The following is a 27,840-nucleotide window of genomic DNA, read 5'->3' as shown; positions in this document are numbered from 1 at the left end:
CAAGGAGACTGAGTGTCAGTAATTTAAGTAAAGCCCCAATCCCTTTATCCTTCTTTCGGAACTCAAAGCATGATTTTTACTGAGGTTCCTACTCAAACCCAAACATAAAGGACGACGGGTGTATTTTATGCTTTTATTGACCATTTAATAGCTATTCTATAAGCCATCTAGAAGAAATGGAATATGCTCAGCCTGCTCCCAGAGGAGCTATTCTGCAAAGGCAGAAAACTGAACCCTTCCCTTTACACCACGAGACTGTGCTGCAGTGATGTATCTCCCGCGGAATCCAACCCCCCCAGACCCACTGAAGTAGCTGGGGCCCCAACCTTCCGCTTTGAGTGTAACGTGATCCATTTCAGAAATCAAATCTGGCTGAGAACTCATTTATTTGAGTCTGCACTAGTATCACATACTCTTGCTTCTTCATTACACAAGTTTTGAGCCCAAGAATATTCAGCGCACATGCCCACAAAATACAGCACCGTGTGCAGTTACAGGAACCCTCTTTTGCAGCACATTTGCTATACGTCCTGCCCCATGAGTATTTTATCCCCATCTTTTTCTTAGATTAAGATTTTTGCTATCCTGAAACGGCAATCTGTTCTAAAACCATTGTGACTTCAAAATTCCCTTTGTCAACTGATGCTTGTGCCCACCCCACTTCCCATAAAGCATTCCATCTTCTAAACTGTTAGCTTTCCTGCTCTGACCAGAAACCTTTTATTTGGCTGGAATAAATTCAGATGGCTGCATTAGCCACATATGAGTCACACGATTTTTTTGCTATCTCAGTCATTGGGGAAACTTTTTATTGCTCTGAAGTCCATTTCTGCAATTCTACATCCATTATTCCAGTAAGTACGCTGCCCAAGAGTGGCTTACATTTCTGAAATTTATACAAAAAGAAGAGACAGCTTTCTTTTTCTAAACAGGTTTCTTTTTTCTTTTTTTTCCCCAAAAAATTCTTTTCTCCAGTATCTTTAGCAGAGTTTGTTATCAGGAGCAGGCTGTACAGAAAAGACCACCTGGATAGAAGCACCACAGGTGTATTTGGCTGTGGATTAGCACCCAGCAAACCGTCCCTCAATTTATGGCACAATTTTAGGCATGATCATTTCTAACCTTAAACTTAATCCCAAAAATGAATAAATACAACTTTTGCCATCACAACAGAAATTAAAAATCTGCTGGTGAGTCTGAGGTCAACAGATAAGCACAATGTACAAAAGCATTGAGGGAAGAGGCTATAGAAAAGAAGCAAAATTAATTATTTGCATTTATACATGGGATCTTGGAGACATTCCCAGCAAAGAACCTTTACTAAAGGGGTACAAGTCAAGATAACTGTCTCACAGTGAAGTGTTAGTAAGAGATGGGAAATGAAATGCACAAAATGAGTCACTACCATCACCAGTATCAGATGGGATTCACCCAAGAGGTTTGTATCAGCTGAAGGATGAAGATGCTAACCAATGAACTGCCATGTGCAATCTGCTCATAGCAGTCTCAGTATCAAAGAAATAAGGGTGGTAAGTCTGATACCAATCTTTAAGAAGTCTGTGGAGATAATCCAACAAACTATAAACCACCAAGTCCAATTTCTGTACTAAGCAAATTGCATGAAACTACAGCAATGACCAAAACTTGTGTGCACAAAGGTGAGGCTGAGGAGTAACCTCCCTGTGTGTGCGTAAAGGGACGGATGAGGCACTCTTCCCAGGTACATGCTGAGTTTCCTGGTGAGAAAAAATCATTCAGGACTGTAAAAACAAAAACTGGCAGGAAGGTGCTGCAGGAGATTTTCATAATATTGCATGACTGAATTTAAATGGCAGTGACATCAAATATTTGATAAATGCAAAGTAAAATACCGCAATGAAGGTGGTATGGAAAGGCAAGCAATCCTTCCCTTTTGTAGTGGTAGCTGCTACCTATCTATTCCTGCTGAGAAAGTCATTGAGGACAGTTCTTTTATAGTGTAAGGTTCACAGCCCAAGGAGCAAACATGAAAAAGGAAAAGAGAAATAAACAGGATTGATACTACAGAGGTGTATAAATCTACGGGACACTCACAGCTTGGACACTGCATGCAAGTTTGGTGCCCCCTTCTCAAAAAGGATACAGCAGAAGTAGAAAAGACAGAGAGGGTCAACAAGGATGGCAGAACGAGGATGCCACAGAAGGGGACATGACCTTAGAAAGGAACAACCAAGGTAAGACACAGTAAGAGATGCACAGAATGATGAGCAATGAACAGAGTGGAGAAGGAAGTACTGGTGTGCACAGCACGGTTCTTAAACTGAACTAAACTGAAACATTGCCACAGAGTCTTATGCATGCCAAAAATAGAAACAAATTCACAGAGCACTTAAGAGGAGCTCAAGGAAAAAAATTTCCTTGGGGCTGGGAATCACAGTGATGAGGATTCAACCTTTGACTCAGGAAGCACCTAAACAGCAGACTGCCAGAAGCCAAGTGTATGCAGGTGAAAGCATCGCTCTGGGCTTTCTCTGACAGACACTTCTGCTAGCAGTCAGATGGACAAGATGCTGAGCTAGATGACATCATCCTATGTTTTTGTGTAGTGTTATGGACATTCATAGCCACAGTTACTCACACGAGTTTCTTTCATTTAGACCAGCAACTCCCATCAGGAAAACTTAGTTTCACTGCAATAAGCTACCGCTCTCCCAAGTCTTTTACACCCTTGTATCAAACTCTATCTCTTGGTCTCTGAGAGACCCAAAACCAGCCACTTGGGCCTCTTCCACTCTGCAGACCACTGACATGGTTTCAACTTCCCAATCTGATGCAACGGGTCTTCAACCCCACAGAATCAAAACTCATTTTGACAGGAACAGAGAACTAGTTTCTCTCCAGGTCAGCAAGACAAAGTTGGCCTGTTCTGTATATCCTCAGCTCCTCTGTAAGCTGAAATGTCTTCTCATAGACGGAGCATTCGAGTCAGCTGCCAAAGTTCATCTTTCTACCTATTTATACGGAAATCCATTTGAGTTATGAGGAACGTTTTTCTCCCACAGAGTCCTCCTCTCTCAACAACTGAGCTTTCACATTATTTGACTGACAATATTCAACCTCTTCTCTCTATGCATCGCAAGTGTGGGTGGAAAGCTCTTGTTCATGTCCACGCTGTCCCAAATGCTCCAGCTAGCACTGCTGCACACCTACACAGATTACTTCCTCAGCAATTCACAATCCTTTGATTTTCTTCCCAAATGTTAGCTAAAGTCCTTGCTGTGGTTGCTAGTAAATTCCAAATTGGCACAAACTCTCAAGGAACCCAGTGTTTCCTTGAATATGCTGGCCGTGGCAGGAAGCTCACTGGCATCCTCTTCCCTCTGCTTTACTATTCTGCCTGCGTATCTTGCAAGAAGACCTCTCACTGTGATCTAGTCAGCTAGTGAGTAGCTGCTCTAATCAACAAGGCTTTCAGACCACACCTCACATGGCTGCAGACCCCATTTTTTTCCCAAAGTCATCATTTTTTAATGTCTGTATATGTATGCGAAGGCTTTACACCTCTCAGATCTGGGTTTCTTTCCCATCACTAATGTGAATTAAAGAACACATCTATTACTTGCTTTATATTCAGAACATTAGCTTTCAATTTATATCAAATATTTTAGAAACTGAATCCCATCTTTTAGAAAAGCATGGATAACTAGAAAGCCAAGGTCTTCTGGGCTGGGTGACTTGGAAGGAGTACTGATACTAGAAGAATCAGACAACAGAGGCAGTGTCTGCTCCCAGGACTTCACAAGCCCTTCTCTCAGCATGTATCACAGAAAGCTCTTCCTCCAGGCCATGCCCTTGGCACTTCTTCAGGCTATGCCTGATGCATCTGTGAGTTGCTGTCCCTCAAGGTGCATTTCCACAAGGTAAGCTGGTGAAACAGATCGTTGCACTTAACAGGGATGTTCTTCTATCCCTGACTTCCAACCATACATAGAAGTGTGTGTCTCATGGAAGAGATGGATGAACACTGCCTCCAGGATGCCCTCTACACAGGGCAGAGGTAAGCAGTGAGAGGAGGCGAACACCACCTTTCCATTTTATCACCAGAGACAAGGCAAGGCAAGGCAAGGCTGCCACAGCTGCTGACTGAAGCACAGCCTTGGCATCTCTCTCTTTGCTGTCACGCTCCCAGGGACACACAACCCTGCACAGTTGCTGGCTGGTCCATGCATGCTTGGAACATGTCTTCATTCCCCTTCGGGGTGATGACAGGGGAAGATGTCTGGGGTGGAGGCTTCCCTTCTTCCAGATAGTGGGATGATCTCGTAGCGAGATGTAATCACAGAATTACAGAATTACAGCATGATAGGGGTTGGAAGAGACCTTTAGAGATCATCTAGTCCAACCCCCCTGCCAGAGCAGGGTCACCTAGAGCAGGTTGCACAGGAAGGCATCCAGGTGGGTTTGGAATGTCTCCAGAGACGGAGACTCCACCACCTCTCTGGGCAGCCCATTCCAGTGCTCTGTCACCCTCAAAGTAAAGAAGTTTTTCCTCATGTTGAGATGGAACTTCCTGTGTTCCAGCTTGTGCCTGTTGCCACTTGTCCTGTCGCTAGGCACCACTGAGAAGAGTCTGGCCTTATCCTCTTGACACCCGCCCTTTAGATATTTATAAGCATTGATGAGCTCCCCTCTCAGTCTTCTCTCCTCCAGGCTAAACAGACCCAGGTCTCAGCCTTTCCTCATGAGAGAGGTGCCCTAGTCCCCTGATCATCTTAGTAGCCCTCCGCTGGACTCTCTCCAGTAGTTCCTTGTCCTTCTTGAACCGGGGAGCCCAGAACTGGACATAATACCCAAGATGTGGCCTCACCAGGGCAGAGTAGAGGGGGAGGATGACCTCCCACGACCTGCTGTCCACACTCTTCTTGATGCACCCCAGGATGCCATTGGCCTTCTTGGCCACAAGGGCACATTGCTGGCCCATGGTCATCCTGTTGTCCACCAGGACTCCCAGGTCTCCTTCAGCTGAGCTGCTCTCCAGCAGGTCAGCCCCCAACCTGTGCTGGTGCATGGGGTTATTCCTCCCCAGGCGCAGCACCCTACACTTGCCCTTGTTAGACTTTATTAGGTTCCTCTCCCACCCAACCCTCTCATCAAACGTGTTGTGTTGTTCAAGGAGACGGCGGTGAGGCCTTCCCCGGCCAGAGGCAAACGGCCGTTCCCGCCGCCGGGGGGGAACCTGCGGCCATGGCGGGCCCTGGGGGCGGGGCTCCGCCTCAGCGTCGCTGGGCGCCCCCTGCCGGCCCCAGCCGCCGCCGCGCCCCCGCCCGGCCAATCCCCCGCGCCCGCCCCGCCCGCGTCGGGCGGACAGAGCCAATCCCGTTCCTCCAGGTGGGGGCGGGGCCGCGTCCCGCCCTTCCCCGCCGCCCGCCCAATCACCTTGCGCGCCTCCTCGTCGCCCCGGCGCCGAGCCGGAACACCCTGGGCGTCTTACGGCTGCTGCCGTAAAGCGAGGCCGGCGCGATAGCCGTTACGGCAGCGGGAAGCGGCGGGGCCGGGCCGGGCCGGGCCGGGCCGGGCCGGAGCGGGCGGCAGCGGGCGGGGGCGGATGCCCGGGGGCGGGGGGGAGCCCGGCGCCCGGCACGCAGGTGGGAGCGGAGGCGGGGGAGTCGGGCGGCGCGGCAGGCGGCGGGCCGGCGGGCGGCAGGATGAGCCTGTCGCCGAAGGAGCTGTCGAGCCTGCTGAGCATCGTGTCGGAGGAGGCGGGCGGCAGCACCTTCGAGGGCCTCTCCAGCGCCTTCCACCACTACTTCGGCAAGGCCGAGCACTTCCGCCTGGGCTCCGTCCTCGTCCTGCTGCTGCAGCAGCCCGACCTGCTGCCCAGCCCGGCCCAGCGCCTCACCGCCCTCTACCTCCTCTGGGAGATGTACCGCACCGAGCCCCTCGCCGCCAACCCCTTCGCCGCCGTCTTCGCCCACCTCCTCAACCCCGCGCCCGAGCGCGGCGGCGACGAGGCGGAGCGCACCCCGCTCTCAGGTGCGTCCCGGCGGGGGGACGAGGGACGGAGGGAGGAGCCCTCCCGGGGTGGTGGGGCAGGGCAGGCTATCGCTGCCCGGTCTCGGTTTCCCGCCGGCCGCTTTCGCTTTCCGCCTTTGGAAAAAGCGGTGGGGATTTCTCATGGCAAGCACGGCCACGCTCCGTGTTAGATAGGCCGCTTGGTTGGACCGTACCATGGAATTTTTTTGGGAGAAAGCCGTTAAAAAAACTGGAGGTTACAGGAGGCTTTTGACAGCTTTAAAGCTGTGAAACAAACCTCTCAAAGAAATACGTGAATGAAACACTTTTTCCCACTTCAGTAAATACAAGCATGACAGCGATGGGTAAATCAGTTTCTAAGAAAATTGCTTTTGTAACTGACAGTATGAATTGCGATGTCTGGTCATATTTCATAGCTCACTAGTTGCCTAAACGGGAAAGCATGTAAAGAAAACACTGTCACTGACTTAGCCTCAGGTGTTGTATGTCGAGATGCATGACGCTGACCAAGATAACAGTGTATTTTACATCACTTTAGGAGCTGAGTAGGTAGCAGTTTTGTATGTGCTCACAAAGACTCTTCAGCTGCACTGATATTGTCATAAATCATGCGTTAGTTTGCATTTTAGTTTTGCTTGTTCTATGTGAAGCATGTAGAAGCTATTAATGCTACTGCCTTAAAGTTCAGGGATTGTTTCCACTGTGTCTCCACAGGCTTCTTACCTCCCATAACTCCTCCAGAAAAATTCTTTCTATCTCAACTCATGTTGGCCCCCCCTAGAGAGCTGTTCAAGAAAACTCCTCGGCAGATTGCTTCAATGGACGTGGGGAACATGGCCCAGTCAGTGGATATAAGTGGACTTCAGCTGGCATTAGCAGGTAAGGAAGATTTGTGGCTGTGGTTCAATTATGAATGGAAATGCTAATTGTAATGTGGCTGTGAGTTACCTGAGAAACGCTCTTGTCTGTTCTAAATATGAAAACAATTGAACTGTGCTTTATGGCCTTCACGCTCATGTTCAAGGACAAAGAGAAACTTCAAGCAGAGACTACATCTTAGCTGTTTTATTCGACTTAACAAGCAGTTTTTTAAGCACTGCCTTAAACATGAGAACATTTTGCAAGTATAGGAAGATTTTTTTCATCTAAAGCTTTTCGTTCTTTTTCTGTGTGTGTATTTTTATCCCTTTTCACTCTTTGCAGTATTTCTATTATGAGAGAACAAGCATAATTGTCATGCTGTCATGTACTGGTATTTCAACTGCACCTGGCAAATTGGCTATTACAATTATATCTTCAGTTTTATACAATAAAGTCAGATCTTAACAGTGTTAGCTCAAGAGTGGGAAGATGGTCGTCTTTTACTAGGTTGAAAAGAAAAGCAATGTGATGCTTATCCTTTGACAGGAGAAAAGAAGCAGGAACATGATTGTTCTGATCACGTTGACTGATGAGTCACATCTGGAGCTAATCTGAAATAGAAAATATTGTTGGGAACAAGGAGCCAGTTTGAACACCAAAAAATAGTGTTTTTTTTCCTAGGTACGTGCAAATGAACCTACTCGCTTGAAAACTGACCATCCCACTTCTATATCTGTACAATGTGGTTTACTGCTGTGAGGTCAGGCACTAACTAGGCTTTCTCCATCCTGCAGTTATATCTTGATATCATAATTTTTTTCTGTTTTGTTTTGTTTTTTTCTGTAGAATCTATTACTGGCTTGTTATGGTGTGGTATACTGTCCCTTAGTCACAGTGTACAAATGTCCTCTGGTGTCCTCCTTAGCTACTATTTCTGAACTGCGATATCTTTTGAAAATGCAAATTGAATGCCTTAAGGCATCCTTCAAGGGGGAAACAAAGCCTTCTGGTTCTTGTTCCATTCATCCTGACTGTGTTTTCTAGAATACTCTTGTGAGTTCAGATTTTGTGAAACTTCAGGCAACTTGCGATTTTTAGCATAAGGCATATGAGATGCCTGGAGTTTTTTCACTCATCTGTTTTCCCCTTGGTACTGTGGCTGCCTTCTGAGTAGTTCTCATTAAAAATAAAACATGCAAAGAGCCTCAAAACTGTAGCCGTGTGGATGGGTACTCTAGGCTGTGCATTTTAATTTGTCCTTTTTTTAAAATGGAAGACACTGATGGTTTAAAGTACAGTACAAAGTTATTAATGGGGCTTTACAAAATTAAGACCTTGTAAGATGTGCTTCTATCATTATTTACACAATCCAGTAAACATGCATAATTAATTACTTAAGAGCAGTTGTAGGAATTACGTAACAAAACAAGCTGCATCTGAAGAAGGTTCATGCTGTCTTTCTCAGACTTCTTGCTCTACCTCCCTGGAATAAATGTTTGCTTTCTGTTCGCTTTCTTAGAAGATAAATCTTTTGCTCATCTTAATATTGTGATGCTTCTTGACTGTCTATTTGTCATGTTTCAGAAAGTCTGAAGGTCAGGTTTCAGAAGTTCTTGGTATATTTCTCCTAATGACTCAATATGCAGGATGAAGCTGTGCGGCTGTCAGTGCATAAACACTTGTACTGTGGTGCTTAGATATGATGTTTAAGGGGTTGCATTTACACCCTTTCCCCTCACATATCATGGAACATAATAGTTTAAGACTTGGTGACCCTTCAAAACTGTGGTTCCCGAGATGAATTCAGGGCCTTTTGGAGCCAGATGATATTTAATTACTTTAGAGTATACCTGCAAATTCAACTTAAATAATTTAGAAAGCATTCATTTTTTTCAGTCAGTGTATCTATAACAGTCTTTTTGTAGAGGGAGGAAAAAGTTCTTGGCATGTCTTCTGAACTTGAGCTGTTTGTGACAATTCACTTGCAACTGTATAGTGGTTTTTCTGGCTGTAGTTTTCTTTTTTGTTTGTTTGTTTTGGCTTTGGGTGTTTTGTTTTGTCCCCCCCCCCCCCCCCCCCCCCCCCCCAAAAAAGTAAAGTGTTGGAATAGAGCATCTTGGGAATGATTATTAAAATTTGCTTTGTTCTCTTCCCCTTTTGGTCTACAGAATGTTCATTCAAGCCTCTGTCTCTTCCTATAACTTGTTTTTGTTAATCTGGTGTGTTACTGTATCAAAAATGTCACTTTCTCCTAGTTGTGGAGATGGGTCTTCTGGCAAAGTGCTTGTAACTGTTTGTCACTAACCCATATTTGATCTAAGAGTAATTGACCTGTGTTAAGTTTGCAATGCATTGTAGAGCTTTCCTTTAGGAATCAAACTAAGTTTCTTTTTACCTGTAAAAAGAAAAAAGAAGTTAGCTCCATATTGATTGTTTTCAGAATATTTTTTTTTTAATTTAAATGTCTTGTTTCAAGATGCTGTGTTGTTTCCTGTTAAATCAGCATGTTCTGATTCTCATTTCTGCTCACCTGAAACTGTTGATCCAGCCCTAATTCCTGAAGCAGTGAGGGTGAGCTTTTGAGCTTCAGTGCATATAACTAAGGGCTTATATAAGCTTCTAAAATCGGTAAAGGACTGTATCTTAAACTTTTATATTTTTAATTAAGCATCATCAATCACTTGAGATTATGGGCATACAAACAAATTGGTGATTTACTTCTACCAACTGATAGATTTAAGTTCTAGATGATAAATAAAAAGATGCCTAATATTTATTTCTTTTTTACATAGCGCTTTATTTGTCAAATCAACCCCTCTGTGGCTAAATGAAAATACTCACAAGCTGGAGTTTGAAACAGTTTATGAAGTCAAAGACATGTTTTATAAAACAGCTCATTTGGACTTTGATTTTAAAAATTATTTATTTCCTTTTTAAACAACTGAGAAGTATGCTAGTTATTGCCTTTAACAAAAAAACATACCCTGCTGTAATGCTTCAGCAAGCATATATGCAAATGTTTGCATGATCTGAAATAATTGGATAAAGTAAGACAGAAAGCCAAAAAATAAATTAGCAATGAGTGGTACTTTGTTTTGATGATCCTGTTGTCATTCTCAGTTTCAGTCTCTCTCACGGATTTGGTGGGAGTCATGAAAACCCCCTAGTTTCTTTTTGGCCAGTTTCAAGTCTTCAGTTGTATATACTAAATTTACTATTATTTTTATGTAACTTGATTATGTTCTGTAATTTGGCCTTTAAAGGGACTTTCAGCTTTTCTTAGGTTTGCTTTAATGCTGATATATGTAGAATCATGTAACAACTAAACTGCATCTTCTTCCACACAAGTACTTGCTGGAGCTTGACAGCAAATGCAGAAGTAGCTTACACAATGCCACTGAAATGTGTTGGATAAATTTGAGTAGCTGACTTCAGGTCTAATATGGCCATTATCATTGCGGAGTCTGTAAATGTATTTCTGTAGATTTTTCACTTCCCCGCTCTGAGAAGAAGCGATTGCAAAACTAGATATAGCATGTGAACTCTTTCAGGAGTACCATGTGAATCTACTAATGGGCTTTTAGATGCAGATTGCATCAGTCAGATACTTTTTCTAAAGTCAAGGCTATGTTTCAGATTAATTTCTATTTCTTCTTTGTCCTCGCTGCATGCCTCTGTCCCTTGCCTGTCAACTGGCACTCCGAGTACTAGCTGCCTGACACAGTACTAAATTTCACCTTGATGATATCTGGGTTTTTTTTTAAGCTAGTTCTTCTCTAAAGCTGATTGTTTCTCACTACTTTTAGTATTCCAGGCATCTCTGTTTCAATTTTATGCTTTAATATTATGGACTGGCCTTCTTTCAGAACGTCAGTCCGAGCTGCCAACACAGAGCAAGGCCAGCTTCCCCAGCATTCTCAGCGATCCTGACCCAGATTCTTCCAACTCTGGTTTTGACAGCTCCGTTGCCTCCCAGATCACAGAAGCCTTAGTGAGTGGACCAAAACCTCCTATAGAAAGTATGTGCATTTTCACGTCTTTCTTCTCTGTAACTCATGCCATGCTACATTGTTATACTTCTTCAGATGAAATGTAATGTAATTCAGAAGTATTTTCAAGGTATGAAATAGGAGTTAAGAGGAATGAAACGGTACAAAACTGTGTCAGGCTGTCTCCAGATCAGACTCCGTAGTGTTCACATTTCCAGACTTTTAAAAATCTGGAGCCTGTCTTCAAGCTGTTACCTGTATCATCTGTCAGCTAAAACACTGGGTCTGATGCCCCTCAGATCTTAGTCCCCTACACCAAGCATTGACTGTTAACACCTTCCAAGGAAATAGTTACTGTAAAAGGAAAAAAGACCGTAGAATCAGTAACTTAGTGATCTGAATCAAGAGGAAAAACAGGCTGATATAACAGCATAACTAAAAATCAGAAATAAATGTTTTTCTGTGAGGCACATAAGATTGTCATGCCTGTTCTCAGTATTACATAGCTTGAAGAAATGGGGGCTTCCTTTTGCGCTGATGTAAAACTGAATACCTGAAACTTAAAAAACATTTCACATCATTGCCATTTCAGGTCACTTTCGACCAGAGTTTATTCGACCACCGCCTCCACTCCATATCTGCGAGGATGAACTGGCATGGTTAAATCCAATAGAGCCAGATCACACAATTCAGTGGGATAAGTCAATGTGTGTTAAGAACAGCACTGGAGTTGAGATAAAAAGAATCATGGCAAAAGCTTTTAAAAGTCCCTTGACTTCCCCACAGCAAACACAGGTAAGTATCACGCACTTACTGTCTAAAATGATTTTCTAGCAGCTATTAACTCATGTATTTTAAAAAAGTTATATCACTTTAATTGATCTGTGTTTAGATTCAGGAAACTCCAAGGACTTTAAATTGTGTAAAAAAAAAAAAAAAAAAAAAAAAAAAAAAAAGTTTTGACTTGGGTTTTCATGAATACAGAAGAAATCTTTAAATCTCATAACATTGACGGGACATAGTTACAGTCGATCAATAAGTGGCACCAATATTTTTCTGCATAGAAAAATTTTCTTAGAACAAAGTCGTTCATGCTTTTGTGGAAGCTTTTGATAAGTAATTACTTGAGAAATGCCAAGCCCAATTTTCCTCAATTTGATAGTATTACGCCTGATTTCAGTGGGCTTTTTGATAATCATTATGCTAGCAGTATAAAATATTCTTTATTTGCAGAACTTTTTCTGACAACAATGAAACTGAGGTTTCTTTCTGCTGGACAGGAAACAAGAAGGCTGAACCTTCTCATGCGTGTTGGGTTTTTTTTTTTTTTCCCACTCTTCCTTGCCACTCACTGATGAAAGACTAGGAAATGTCTCAGTAAAGGTCTTACGGGCACAGTTGCCTTTGCATAGAAATTTAAAAGTATACCTCCAGTGTCTTTCAATAGAGATGCCTAAATCTAAAGGAATATCATTCTCCTTAGCTTAGATGTATTACAGCAGTTTCTTCAAGCAATAATGTGAATAGTTAAGGAAAAAAAAAGGTAGTATCTTTTTTTTTTTTTTCTTTACAGCTCCTTGGAGAACTGGAAAAGGACCCCAAGCTTGTTTACCATATTGGTCTCACTCCTGCCAAATTGCCAGACCTGGTTGAAAACAATCCTTTAGTAGCTATAGAAATGTTGCTGAAACTGATGCAGTCTAGTCAGATAACAGAGTATTTTTCTGTCTTGGTCAACATGGACATGTCCTTACATTCAATGGAAGTTGTAAATCGGTGAGTACTATCTCAAATTTAAGGTGGTTTCCTTAAGTATGTAAAATAAATAAATGAACAGTTAAGTGATTGTGAGGCTGGCCGCAGGGCTGTCTTTGGATACATTCCAAAGACTACCAAAAGTAACAGGAACTGAAGAAATTACTAGTCACATTATAGTAAAGGAAAAGCCTATCAAACTGTCATTCCCGTCTCAATTTGTCTATGCTGTTTGTGTTTTGTATTTTTTAATACCCTTTTAATAATAAGACTTAGTGTGCTCTGATTAATCCTGCAGAGGAAGTACGTGCTGTGGATTCATTGCTTTCTACAACTCCCGGACCATCCGTTTCTTTCATAACAGCTTTACTTGCTTTTCCTGTAGTTCCTTATTGGTGATACCTGTAGTTAAAGGGAAAAAACCTCTTATTTTACTCCAGACTAAGTTTCTGAAGTTAGCTGTGGGTTGGCAATAAAGAATTGAACCTCTCAAACATCTTCAGTGTGAAGTTCAGAGAACACTGACAATAATTTTAAGTTCCGTTTTACAGTAGTGCTATTTTAAAATATTACTGTAATATTAGCAGCGTCCTATTAGCAGTAGCAAAACTGCAACTTAACAGGAAAAAACTCCACAATTTCCCAGCAGAAAGATGTGTTGGTGGAGGCATATATATACACTTCATTTTCTATTAATTACTTATATAATCAAATATTTTGTTTTAATTAAAATTATAGTAATTTTATATTAACTATTTATAACATACCATATTTTACCATATCAGGTACGGTAAAAAGCACATTTCTTGCACAGGTGCTATGTTAGTTAATCTTTCAGTCCCTGTTCCAAGAATGGAGAGGCTTATTCAAAGAAAACACTGTGTTACTCTTTAATACTAGAAAAGTGTTTCTACTTTGAAAAGAATTGTGTGGCGGATAACTTCAACTGGTGTTGATAATTACTAGAAAATCACTTTATCAATCTCTTTGGTACATTCAGTGCAAAACAAAACAGTATTTAAAATGGTTTTCACTTAAGGGAGTCTGTCACTGCAATCTATAATATACCTAAAGTTTTTTTCAGACATCATGTTCCTGGTTGATGTATAAATTTCACTAGCAAATATATGTCCTACGTCACAGGAAGCTGCAAGTTTAGTTACTGACTTGCCAAATGACCAGTTAGTGGATCTGTATGGTTTTGTCACTGTACTGACTGTCACCCCAATGGGTCACAATCCAATAATTCCTGATAAAGAATTCATGTTCTTTTCTCATATCTTAAAAATTAGCCTCATCTGTAGCTTCTGTCATCTCTTTCAACTGAGGTAGCAGTTGTGTTTCACTAGGACACCTGGAAACGTTAGTTTTGATCTTCTTGAGGTGTGCTTGTGTGGAAGATAGAGGACTACAGTGGGACAAAGGGCAGCTATTGTGAGAATCCTCAATAAAAAGTGAATGCCACACAGCTAATCTGCTTAAATGCAACTTGCATTCTTGATGTGGCTTAAGTGAACAAAAGGTGGTATTGTTAAGTAGCCATCCTGGTCTATGTTCACACCCTGTCCTCATTGGGAATATCTTCTGCATATAGGTACAGCCCATTTTCTTAAGAGAATGCTAGTCCCTTCAATGGGAAAACTTCTCGGACAGCTCATCTCCACAAACTACAAAAGTACGTCTCTCTCACTTACTTTCTTCCATTTCTTGGCAATTATTGAATACAAACTCACAAATCAGCCTTGTTCTGCAGTCCCTTTGCAGCGGAGTTGAACTCTACCTTAATAATCGTTTAAGGAAAGAAACATTTTATTTCTGAAATAAATTCCTCCCTACTGGTGCAGGCTGACAGCAGTTACTGCCCTGAAGTTGGGCTAATGATTACGACATGGGGAAACAGCTGTAAGAAAGGAGCTCTTACTCCTGTCCAGGATAGCCATGCTGCCAGTCGGGCGTGCTGGTTCTCCCACAGCATAACTACCATAGGAACAACTTTTCTTAAACAGCAAAATGGCTGTCAGTGCGCACAGGGAGACACCGAATTTTTAAGTGAAAGAAGACAAAAACTTGAAGCTGACATGTCTAAAACATGCACTGTTTTCCCTATTGCCCCCGCTTTTCACTACTTGAGATAGGACTGTGATTAGAGTTACTTAGGTCAAGTTCTGTTGTAACTTTGACAGTTGTACATTTAATGTACGTTGTTGCCTAAAGCTTGAGAGCTGTATTGCTTTTCCAGGTAAGAAACAGTGGCAGCTCGAATACTTCAGTAGCCAGTATTAAACCACAAATAGGCGTGCTTTGTTGTTAACCCTTAAAAATACACTAAAACCGTTCTTTGATGCAATAGTTCTCCAATTCTTCTGTAGTAAGAAGCTTTTGAGATTATCATGCATCATTAATCTCTAGTTAACACTTTCATCTAGTTGGCGTCTCCTGTATTTGAGCTCCAGGTATTCATGTCGTTTCAGTTCCTAGGAATAAAATTTCAATCTGAAGGAACTAAGGAAACTGATCTCTTGACGCAACAAAGGAGTTATTCTTGTTGTATGCTTAAGGAAGGAGTTCAGCATCTAGATTCAGTACCTGAACTGCAAATACGAATAAGCAAAATTGTATTGCAGTGCTTTTTGCAGAAGAATCCTGGTATTCAGCTTGGGGGCCTTCATTATAAATTGGAAACTACTATCATTGACTCATTTGTATATTATATAGCAAATGTTTGTAGGTATGTTATTGGTTTCTAGCCTATCTAACTCATCCTCTGTACTGTGTCAGAGTTTTAAAAAGTATTGGACTTCTAATGAAGATACCTAAAATGTTTAGAAGTGTATCTGTGGAAGCTGGCAGAAATCAGCTCTGTATTACATGACTGGAAGTAAACTAATATCACACGTCTAACTCATTTGTTTTGCAATGGAATCACTTGATTTATGGCTTCATAAACCACTGTGTATTTTTAATTTGAACAGGCTTACTACTGCAGTTGATCTCCCACCCGAATTTATTCATCTTTATATTTCCAACTGTATCTCCACTTGTGAACAGATTAAAGACAAATATATGCAGGTGAGTACATTAGGAAATTGCTTAGGAAAATGGATCCCATATACTGCTCTGTGTAATATGTGTTCAGATTTTATAAGACTGATAGCATTAAGTTACTCTGACTTACTGCTTCTTTATTTCAAAGGCACAATTTTTTTTCCTAACGCACTATGCAGTTCTTTATAGTGTTTAACAAATGTTTCTTTACCTCTTTACGTGACTTCACAGGTAACTACTGTTCCCTGTTTTTCTGTAGACATAGTACACTTCTCCCTAGCAAAACTGCAGTTTCTTGTGACACAGGTCCTTACCTACAAAAGGTTTATCTGTCACTGTGTGCCTTTTCTTCACCCTCAGTATTAGCTGTTTGCCTTCTACTTAGTTTTAAGCTTCAAGCTTCTTTCTGTACAAGTGTACTCCCCGCTTCCAAACCTTTGAGGTGATGTTACAAAACACGTGGAAGTCTTGCCCTTCAATCAGGACTACTGTCAACCTACAACAGTTTGCAGATCTCCTCGAAGACCTAAAAACCTTCTCTTTTCTTCCTAACACCATACTTTCCACTTCCCAAGCCTGTCATACTTCCTCAGTACCAGCCTGCAAGTTGTAGCTACTTCAAGGATCTTTATCCCCCGGGTGGTTTCCATACCTTTGACACGTAAGGTTGTCTACATGCTGTGCAAGGTACTTCCTTCTATCCTAAACCAACCTGTTTTTTTCACCAGCTGCCCAGTAGATCTTGTTTTCTTGGATACGCCATTGGTGAAAAACAGTTCGTGTTCAGTTTACCCAAGGCTTTGTGAATCTTCACCAAGTCCTGCCTCAGCTTTTTCCTCTCAATGCTGAAGGATTGCAACCTCTTTAATCTCTTGCAGCAAGGCAGCTGTTCCTTCCCCTTAAATTTTTTTGGTCTCCTTCTCTAGATCTACTATATCCTTAAGCTGCAGAGACAAAAACTGCGAGCAGTACACAGGATATGGGTGCAATGTGGTTTTCAGATAGCAGCAAAACGCCCTCTGTCTTGTTCTCAATACCCTTCCAGATGATGACTAACCCTTTGTTATCTTTTGGTGGCTGCTGCTGTTTCTTTGCTTTGAGACTCTGCCAGATATACATGGGTGGCTCGGTCTGTGACCTGCTGAATAGCTGTGCCTATTACACTTGGTAGCAGAACAGGGAAATAGCAGCAGGGCTGGGCTGCGGCTGAGGGTGTCCCCACAGAGGGGGACACTGTGCTCAGAGGGGCTGCTGAGAGCATACAGCAGCTGGGCTTCAGGCACACTCGGGAGAAAAAAAGAACAGAGCGTCAAGGAACACGCACTGATCACAAGTAGCGTGCAAAGCTTGTGAGATCTAACATTTGTTAATGCTGCACATGAGGCCTCACAGCAACTGAGACACAAGATCTTTTGTTTGAAAAGCACAGTACACAACCATTCCTATTGGAAGTAAAAGAGGCATGATCCTCAGAGACTGGGAGTCAGCCAGCATCTTGCATTTCTACTTTTGTTCTGAGTTTCATCTTCCTTAATTATTAAAGTTACTCTTGTTTTCTCTGCAACACAGATTTGTTACATGTGATGCCTTTTAATTGCAGTGAAGGAAATAACTTGTTCAGTTTCTGAATTCTCTTGGTATAAGTAGTAAGCTCAGTTCCTGTAAACATAGTTGATAGCTTATTTTCAGAGTTAAATAATCTAATATACTTTGGACACTTAATCTATCAAGTCCCCTCAGTTCTGTCTGATAATCATTCATGTATATAATTGCTGTTAGAGAAGGGCATCGGTTCAGCTCCTTCTCGCTATGAGACCACTCTAATGATAAAGATCTGCTTTTTGTCCTTGAGGAATAAAGTACTTTATACAGTACTATATAGTGTGTGTGTGTGTATATGTGTGTGTGTATATATACACACACACACACTATACTATGTAGTCTATACAGTATAGCATACTGCTTTATACAAAGCAGATGGTTAGTGACTGGATCTGTGCATCTAGGTCTCCGCTTCCAACTCCCAGTGTGCTCTTCAAGGTGTTACCTAAGCAGCCCTTAGGAAGGAGGAACACTTCCCACATCCCATCTCTTCACTGGAGCAGGCAGGAAACAACCCATGAACTCTGAGGCATGTTCTTGGATTAGATGTCCCTGGTACTGTCTGTCTTTCTAAGGTAGAGCGAGAGGGTCACATGCTAATTCAGCAACAGAGCACTTCCCATGAAGCAAATTTGGCATCAGGTCTGTTGCTGTCATTTCCCATCTGGAGTGCCTTAATCATGTGGTGACTGGGGAATTTTGAAACTTGAAGCTTGTTCATTTTTTCCTCTACGGTGTTATTGTAGAAAATGAGACTAAGCAAGACCCTGGTGATGGCATCATCTTAAGCTATGATCCTTTCTTTCTGACTTTATTCAGAGATTACACAATAAAGAAATCAAGTACAGTGCATAGGTAGGTCTGGTGCTTCACTTCTGCCATCCTGTGATTTACGTGTGGGATTAATCTTGAGAAAGCTCCTGTATCCAGAAGTGCAGTACTATAAAGCAGAGGAGTCAATTTTTTTAAATACGGTAGTAGTATGGGAGATGGAAGAGCAGGGGCAGCGCGTACAGAGCTTGGGAACAAGATTACTGCTGAAGCTAAAATGCTCCTGAACTGCCTCAGCTCTCTATAGTGCGGAGGGCCGACTGTCCTTCAACTGACTTGGTTGTAAACATTTGTTTGGATTATGAAACTGTATTTCTTCTGTTTCAGAACCGCCTGGTACGTCTTGTTTGTGTCTTTCTTCAGTCTTTAATCAGGAACAAAATTATTAATGTACAGGACTTGTTTATAGAAGTGCAAGCATTCTGTATCGAGTTCAGTCGGATACGAGAAGCAGCCGGCCTTTTCAGATTGCTGAAGACACTAGACACTGGGGAAAATCCATCAGAGACAAAAACATCAAAATAAAACCACTGCATCACTGGCAAAAAAAAAAAAACCAAACCACCACCAAAACCTGCCAGTGTTCTATACCAATTAATTGTATATTTTAAAATTAAATCACTGGATTAATGATGTAATACACTATAAATAGCATTTTATGCATTTAAGCAATAAATGTTTTTTTTTCTGATACACATGCTTGAGTTTATGAAAGGTGTTAGGCCTTACACTTATGCTGTTTTTTACTATGGGTTAAACTCTGATGGTCATATGCATATCCTGAACTACAGGCTCTAATTCCGCAGTGAATGTAAATGATACTTGCTATTTCACAGCAAAATTAAGTATTCATCTGGTACTCGCTGTCTCTGTGTCCAAAACTGTTTGTGAATAACTAAAGTCAACTTCTATCAAGGTAAGTTCTACTCTGCATGATATTTGAAAAATCATGACAGTCAGGTGAAGCCCCTGGCACCTGGAAAAAGGGACACATCGCGCCCATTTTTAAAAAGGATAGAAAGGAGGAACCCGGGAACTACCGCCCTGTCAGCCTCACCTCTGTGCCTGGGAGGATCATGGAAGAGATCCTCCTAGAAGCTATGCAAAGGCACATGGAAGACAGGGAGGTGATTCGAGACAGCCAGCATGGCTTCACCAGGGGCAAGTCCTGCCTGACCAACCTGGTGGCTTTCTACAATGGAGTGACTGCATCTGTGGACAGGGGGAGTGCTACGGCTATCATCAGTCTGGATTTCTGCAAGGCCTTTGACATGGTCCACCACAACATCCTTCTCTCTTAAGTTGGAGAGAGATGGATTTGATGGGTGCACTGTTTGGCAGATAAGGAACTGGGTGGATGGTTGCAGCCAGAGGGTGGTGGTCAACGGCTCGATGTCTGGATGGAGAGGGATGACAAGTGGTGTCCTTCAGGGATCCGTACTGGGACCAGTGCTGTTCAACATCTTCATCAATGACTTAGATGGCGGGATCAAGTGCACCCTCAGCAAGTTTGCTGACGACACCAAGCTGAGTGGTGCGGTCAATGTGACAGAGGGACCTGGATGAGCTAGAGAGGTGGGCCTGAGCAAACCTTGTGAAGTTCAACAAGGCCAAGTGCGAGGTCCTACACTTGGGCCAGGTCAACCCTTGTTATCAATACAGGCTGGGGGATGATGTGATAGAGAGCAGCCCTGTGGAAAAGGACTTGGGGGTACTGGTGGATGAAAAGCTGGACATGAGCCAACAATGTGTGCCTGCAGCCCAGGTGGCTAGTTTCATCCTGGGCTGCATCAAAAGAAGCATGGCCAGCAGATCCAGAGAGGTGATTCTCCCCCTCTACTCTGCTCTCATGAGACCCCACCTGGAGTATTGCGTCCAGCTCTGGGGTCCCTAGTACAAGAAGGACATGGACCTGTTGGAGTGGGTCCAGAGGAGGGCCATGAAGATGACCAGAGGGCTGGAGCACCTCGCCTATGAGGACAGGCTGAGAGAGTTGGGGTTGTTCAGCCTGGAGAAGAGAAGGCTCCGGGGAGACCTCATAGCGACCTTCCAGTACCTGAAGGGGGCCTACAAGAAATCTGGGGAGGGGCTGTCTGCAAGGGCATGTAGCAATAGGACAAGGGGCAAGGGCTTTAAACTAGAGCAGGGCAGGTTTAGATTAGATATTCGGAAGAAGGTCTTTACAGTGAGGGTGGTGAGACACTGGAACAGATTGCCCAGAGAGGTGGTGGAGGCCCCATCCCTGGAGACATTCAAGGCCAGGCTTGATGAGGCTCTGAGCAACCTGATCTAGTTGAGGATGTCCCTGCTTACTGCAAGGGGGTTGGACTAGATGAGCTTTAAAGGGCCCTTCCAACCCAACACATTCTATGATTTAAGTAACTTCAGTTCCTGTTTGTCCTTTCTTTACTATGTTAGACCTTCTAGAAGCTGGATACAACTTTGATGCATGCTGGTTTAGGTGAGGAAGGGAAAAGTCTAGAAAAACCTAAAGGCTTATTTTTACATGGCAGAAATGAAGTGTTGGGTGCTGCAGGCTCAGAGCGGTACTCTCTTTTCAGGATCATTAAATCTTTCCTGAAAACTGGCCTCATACCATCAGTAGGTCGAAGTACCACACCTACTTCATGCTTGTAAGAGTGTTTCACTGAGGAAAGAAGGTGCCATTTCTTCCATAAAAATCCAAGTCGTGAGCCTCTTCTCACTTCAGAATTTGCATAAGCAACTGCTCTGTGGCTACCAAAACTGAAATAGCCTTTTCCTTCTAAAGTGTAGAGACTGAGTACCATTCAGGTGTTGGGGGAACTGGGTAAGTCTGCTAAAGTATTATTTTAAGCTGATAGAATAGCTGCTGTTATTTAAGCCCTGAGGCTGAATAGGAAAATAACTCGAAAAGCCGGCTAGTTCTAATTTAATGCTGCTTCATAAAGGAAAGCTGTTTTAAATCTGCATCTGCTTCTCAAATTTTTATGAAGTACAAGATCAATAATGCAAGGTCAGGACTGTCTTTTGGCTCTCTCTTTCCAAGTAATTTAAGTTGCTAAATTGCTTGGATTGAAAAGCCCATTGATCTCACATTTCATGCAGCATAATCTTTTGGTAAGAAGTCCTGTGAGAAGTGTTCCCCAGTCATTAAGGGTTAGACTTGTCTGGCTTCCCAGAGTTAAGATAGATGAGGCCAACTAAAGTAGCATTTATTTAAGATCTGTTCCAATTCTAGACATTCCTTCTAAAACCCAAGACATTTGCAGTAAGTCACTGTTAGCAGCAACAGTTAACTGAGCTCGTGCTCTAAATTTGTACCTTCATGCTTTACATCTACTAAAGTTGAAGTTCAACTTGACTATCTTGAAAAACATGGTTTAAAAAACCCCACTTTCTATAGACGTTAGGCTTTTGTTTAGAACTTGGTACTACAGCTTAAGATGATGTAATGTCTCCATCAGAAAACTGATTACTACTGCTTCAAGGCATTGCAATCTACCTTATGATTTACAGAATTACTTTAAAAGAATTTAAGCCTTGCAAAAAAACCAAGAAGTGGATTGCTACTGTGATAGTACAGCAAAAGCATTTGCTTGAGTTGTACTGACATACATTAATCCCCAGTCCCTGGATTTGTCCTGTAAATAAAGAAATTATCAATTACCAAGAAACAGTCTTAAGATTTTTATCACAGGCACTTCTGTAACGTATTTCTTTACGAGGGAAATAGGCAGAGCCTAATGTACAGAGCCCTGTACATTAATGAAAACATTCAAACTTGTTACTGAATGTGCTGCATGCTTCTGCCGTGTTTGCTTGTTAGGAGGGAAGATTCCCACATTCCCTTGTACATTGGGTTTTCGTGGCAAGGCTGTGGTAGTGGGGGGCTGCAGGGTGGCCTCTGAGGCAAGGCTGGGGCTGCCCTGTGCCAGACCCAGCCCACGCAAGCTGTCACAGGTGAGCCCCTCAGCTGGGCTGGTGGCACCTCTGTGATAGCTCCATGTACCCCACGGAAAGGATCCCGACTGGAACAGTTCTTTAAGAACTGCAGCCCATGACAGGGACCCCCCCACTGGAGCAGGGGAACGGTGTGAGGAAGGAACAGCAGAGAGCAGATGTTCTGCACTGACCCCAGCCCTCCTTCCCCCGCCCCTGCCACCCATCCCAGGGAAGGGAGAGGTAGAAGAGGCAGGAGTAAAGGTGAGGCTAGGAAGACTAAGGGGAAAGAAAGGTGGGTTTAGTTTTGTCCTTGTTTCTCACTCTTCTACTCTGTTTTTGAATGATGGTAACTGTTGATCTTGACCCACGAGTTTTTCCTATCTTATTTTCCTCCCCTGTCCTATTGAGGAGAGGGAGTGAGGGCAGGTGGGTGAGCATCTAGGTACTGGCTATGTTGAGAAAACTCTACAACATGCAGGAAGTTAAGCTTGCTTTTTTTTTAAGCAGAAAGTTAAGCTTGTTTTGTGCTGGGCTACTTGAGTGTCTCAGATCCCTTTACGTAAGTATAGCAAAGGAAACAAACCCCTCAGGCTTCTCAGACATTGCTTTTTAAAAGGTCTGTATAATTTATTATTGAATTTGAGCTTTTAGCCATTAAGTTACAACAACAATGCATAACTTGACATTCTTACAGTTGTACATACACAATGGAAAAGACATAGCCCAGGGCTTAATCCAAACGATGGAACCAAGTTAGGAGAAAGTTACCATAGCAGACAGTCAATGGTGAGTAGTTGTTGACAGACTAGCAAGTTCAAATGGTTCTCTGCAGTTGTGTTTACAGTAATTGGCTTCAAAGTTTTGGACTTAAGCTTCAGACTAACAAAATGATGGAAACTCAAACTATTTTGCTCTTCTGAATTAAGTAGAATATGCTCATTTGAAAATGCAGTATCATTACCGTGTTTCAGATGGTGAAAAGTAGCTTCAGGTCCAATGGAAGTATAGCGGACATTTTCCAGGCAATGCATTCTTCACACAAACACATGCAATTATAGTGACATTCTACTTTTAAAACTTTCTCAAATCAAGTTTTGCAATACAGCAGGATATCCGAGGAGAGAGATCAGGACTCATACTGAACAAAAACAAAAGCCTTCAGCTTGATTTGTGCATGTTTAATCTACAATTCCAATTCCCAAATCTTCACGTATCACCTACGAGAGAAAAGAACACATCTAGTAAAGATCAGTCCCAAGGACTGAAGACATGTACAATTTTTACAGCCGTTCAGGTTAAAAATATATATATATAAAAAAAAGCTGATGCCATCTTCCATTTCAGTAATTGTAATTCACCCTATCATCTGCATCTCTTCAGTTTACCCAAGGGGAGAATCTTGCTCTTCCCTCTTCTACCCCAGCTCCTCAGTCCCTTCGCCCAGCTCTCAAACTCAGTTAATTGCACAGTAAGGATATTTAGTTTCCTGGCTTGTCAAAACACAGCTTTGATAAGACTTAATTTTCTGCCACTTACGCTAAATTAGTTCATCACATACTCTTAATCTGAATGTGAGACAGAGCAAAGTAAATAGAGCAGAAGAGGAAAACCAGAAAGGACCACTCTATCTCTTCTTGTAACAGCAAGCTATGAAATGGGTCCAAGCCATTGTGCGAAGTCTCACCCAGCCCGGTGGCTGAAGGGAGACATACAGAAGACAACCGTCTCTTGTCAAGCTGCCAACAACACAATTTGATTCACCCAGCAGCAAACAAGAACTCCATTCCCTCCAGGTTAACCCCACGAGATACTGCCAGCTGACTCCTCTACCAGATTTCAGTTCCACCTCTCCTTGTACAGCTGCAGGGACAGTACATCCTTATTGACCTCAGTATCTTCATCCAGCACAGAAACACTGCATTCAATGCCAAGTGCTGAAAATCAAACCAATGAAAACTACACATGCAACCTCTCCACTCAAGAAGAACACCAAAAAGACAAAAAAACCCAATAACAACAAAAAAACCCCCACCCCTCCCAAAAAGCAAACAAAACCCCCAAACACCCACCTAACCATCACCACATCCATCATCACAGGCTCAGTTCAGGGTGCTAAAGTCTCTGTTGAGCAGGAGTTCCCAGTTCTCCCAACACTTGGGATGTTGATGCGTAACAAAGACATGGTTTTATTACACGTTGTGGCAACAACTGAAGAAATATTCCACAAATTCAGAATGCCATTCTTAACCTGCTGGTGTATACTTCAAAGCACAGCTGGCATTGCTAACAGCAGCTGCGCGTCTAGGCTTGCCTAGACAGGAGAAATGTGCTTTCATGGGGCAGCTAAATAAATCAGCCTGGCCTGTTGTGTCCTATCCATTGCCATCATAATGCAAAACTAACACCTTTCACTGCTGATCAAGCTCATCACGACCTGCAAGCGTGGATACTGCCTCTGCCTCAGACACCCTCTGAGCCACAGGGCACAGGCAGCGGGGTGACCATCACTACGCACATGCCGAGCTCCCCCCTGCACAGCTACTACTGGCTAGCCTTAGAGAAAGCTTAGCAGGCAGGGCAGAAAACCAGGACAACCACTACTTTATCAAGTGATAAAAAAAAAGAAAGTCTCTGCATGTTCGACAAAGTGCTTGCGTGTTTGACAACGGTGTTTCTCCGTGCCAGTTACACCCTGGCACAGGACCGGAATTCCCAAAGTGTAACAGCCCAGCTTTGGCAAGAATATACCAGTGCCCAGTTTATGAAGTCGGCATGGATTAAAAGCATTCTCACTGTAGTTAAATTATCCTACTACTCCTCTGGCACACCTCCAGAATCCAGCACTGATTACTGGCAACAGGTTACCAGACTACATTCACATACGCGAGGGGCAGGGGGAAGGCGTTACAGCTATCTAATCAAACTTCCCTGGGACATGCAAAGGAGCTCCTCCAAGCATTGCTCAGAGCCAAAGAAGAATTCAGCCTAGGGGTAGTTAGTAAGAGAAAATCCAAACTTTCTAGTTAAATTGGTACTGCACATAATTAATAATAAGGTGCGTTTAGATCTGAAATGTCGTTGGTTCATTTTTGCTTGCTATCAAGTCTGAAAGCTGAAGCTAGTTTAAACAGTTATTTACTATCACATTTATTCTGTAATTTGGCATTTATAGACTATTATTAATAAACTGAGATTTCTGAATAAAGAGGGCTTCCAGTCTCACTTTAAACACTAGTGCATTTTGAAATGTTCATAGCTCCTTAGTTAAAAATAAAAAACCCACAAACCACTTGGACTTTACAAATTTTCTCCCTAACAGCAACACCAGAACTAAGGAAGCCATACCAACGGACATGATACTAACAAAACTCATTCTACAATAACATCATCCCCTGGTCCTGGCTAGGGATCTTCCCCAACTGATTTATTCAGCATCTCCATTGGGGGGGCTGTCTGCTTCGTCTGGGCACCATGCTCTAGCTTTGTATAATCATGCCACACGAATGCCTCTACTAAGAAGCCCTCTGCCTGATTTCAGCAAAATCTGACAAAGAGACAGAGGTCTCAGACAAGTTCCTGCATGTTTTATGAAAAATGTATAGCTAGGACCAGAAAAAGATTGGGGGGGGGGAGAGGTGCAGAAGGAACATCCAACACATCTATCATCAGCCCCCACGTTAGGCAGGCCATAGCCTAAGCAGAAGAGGCAGATTAGGGATTCTCCACAGGGTAGGGAAGGGAGTCGCAAGGGACCTATCCCGCAAAAACATTCATAGCAGGGAAAGACTCATTAGTTCTGACCTTCACGTAAACTTTCGGTAGTTAAAGTGCGAGAAACTTGAAATACCAGTTTGCTCCAATACCAGTTTGATCCAGATCAGCAAAATCTGAGAACCTGTATTTACCTAGGGCCACTTACAGCCATTTACTCAAAAAGTAATCTATTTGAGTTATAACAGTAGGTGACAAGCTTCACGTTTCTAATCCTCCCTTGCTACTGTTTTAAGCTCTGCAGATTGTCTCTTTCCCGTCCTGTACTTTCTAACCTACCCCTTTTTGCTAATGCGGGTCAGCTTTTTGACTGAGGTCAGACTAACGATTCGCTTCAGGAGATTTTTGTCATCGTGCTTCCAAGGAGAGCAAACTGCTTGCTGGAGGCACTGCAATTCGGCCTTTTATTGTCATCATTCCTCAGCAGCACAGCTGGCCTTACGAGACCTAACTATATCGAAGATGAACTACGTGCAAACCAATTTGACTCTAACTATGCTTGTGAAAGGCTGAAACGGAACTGGGATAGTGCCAACATGAGAAACATACTCCAGGAATCTTCATACTCTGATATTTTTCCAAGTCAGCAGTATTACTTACACTTCAGGTTTTATAAGCACACTTTTCAATTTGCAGGTTCTTTAGCTTTTCTTCCAGCTTTCTGCCAGATTTCAGCTTTGATTCTTAAGAGCAGCTTTTGGTTTTATAGGTATTACATAAAAGCTGAAGTACTTACCACATTTCTCCCCTCCAGCGTGAATATTGCGCTGCAGGTATCAGTAAGACACAATCCACAGACTGACAAGACTTCTCTCGATAACGCCTTTTGGTTCCTCCGTGAGCTAGAGTTTAAACCCTCTCAACATTTACTACATCAATGTTCAGTTTTGTGTTAAGGAAGAGGGAGAAGACTTAGATTTTAATATTGAAGAGATAGTTAAAAAGGCAGTTCTGGAAGTGTTGACAAGCTTCTTTTGGAGATATAAGCGTCCCTATGCATTGTTTGGTTTAGTTGTGGGTTGTTTCTTTATTTGTTCAGTTTTGGAGATGGTCGGTCAGTCATATTCCATTCTCATGTGCTTCTTGTAAGATAAAGGCATCACAAAAACTTGCACCTGCTGGTGACATCAGAACGACAACCTGACAATTTTCCAGTAAACCTAAAAGTTACACTCCTACAGGGAAGAGGCAGATTTATTTTTCTTTAAAGTAGGCATTAATAGGAATACTTTGAAGGAAATTTAGGGTGAAACATCTGCTCTGCAAAGTAGAAGTTCAGATTATATTTCCCCAGCTGAAACCTCTGTCATTTCTGGAACATTCATTCTAAAATTAAAAAGTTATTGCTTCTATTGAAGCTCAATATAAGTTAGAAAAAGAATTGCATATTTTCTTAAAAACATTCCAAATATACATTTTAAAAACAAAATGCACTCTAAAACAAATGTCTAGTAAAAGACACTGTTTTAAGCAACCTGTAATAACAGCTTTACAAAAGAAAATTGAGGAATGTAGCATATTATTTATAACATGACAACGCTAAAATCCTAAACAATTCACTTAACACTCTTAATAAGTAGTGTTTTAAATATACATATTTCTTTACAAAACAGTTTAGCAATTCCTTATACCACTTACAATATATAAATATTTGGATAAGAGGTCATAATGGGAGATGCCAGGGTTTATATTTACTCTCAGATGCTTCAGGTTTCTTAAGTGTTTTGCTATAAGGCACAATACTGCTAATCTAAAAGAAAGGAATAAAAGCTAACGGCAAACCCAGTCAAAACTCCTAGTGTGGAATATCCAAGAGAAGAATTCCAGCATCTCTACGCAAAGGAAAAGAAAAAAACAAAACAAAATCAAGTTTTGTAGATCCTAAGAAACAGTTTCAATTTGTACATAACGAAGTGGGACAGGATGGGAGCAGGAGTAAGAAGGAATTAAGTAAATTCTTATAAATAGACTAATAAATATATTTTAGCCATAATTAGCCCTTTACCTCTGTTCTACTGAGTTGAAGATTGAAAGAGGTTACCAGTGTGCA

At 42.3% G+C, this 27,840-nt stretch overlaps 1 protein-coding gene and 1 non-coding gene across 2 annotated transcripts; one reads left to right on the top strand and one right to left on the bottom strand.

The window, feature by feature from the left end:
* Positions 1–5,585: 5,585 nt before the first annotated feature.
* On the top strand, positions 5,586–18,788 carry CNOT11 (CCR4-NOT transcription complex subunit 11; the record flags this gene model as incomplete). Its single annotated transcript, XM_054190324.1, has 7 exons — positions 5,586–6,012; positions 6,727–6,891; positions 10,740–10,892; positions 11,455–11,657; positions 12,436–12,638; positions 15,590–15,686; positions 18,423–18,788. Coding segments are annotated over 7 exons (1,446 nt in total), but the record flags the coding sequence as incomplete, so codon positions are not given.
* A 7,311-nt stretch (positions 18,789–26,099) lies between these two features.
* On the bottom strand, positions 26,100–26,215 carry LOC128904695 (small nucleolar RNA SNORD89). The gene has a single exon (XR_008464611.1). It is a non-coding gene; the product is annotated as a small nucleolar RNA SNORD89 (small nucleolar RNA).
* Between the last annotated feature and the right edge of the window lie 1,625 nt (positions 26,216–27,840).

This window comes from Rissa tridactyla, chromosome 1 (genome assembly GCF_028500815.1).
Source record: "Rissa tridactyla isolate bRisTri1 chromosome 1, bRisTri1.patW.cur.20221130, whole genome shotgun sequence".
Classification (NCBI taxonomy): Eukaryota; Metazoa; Chordata; class Aves; order Charadriiformes; family Laridae; genus Rissa; species Rissa tridactyla.
Note: the sequence above shows the minus strand (reverse complement) of the source record. Positions and strands in the feature narration are given on the sequence as shown.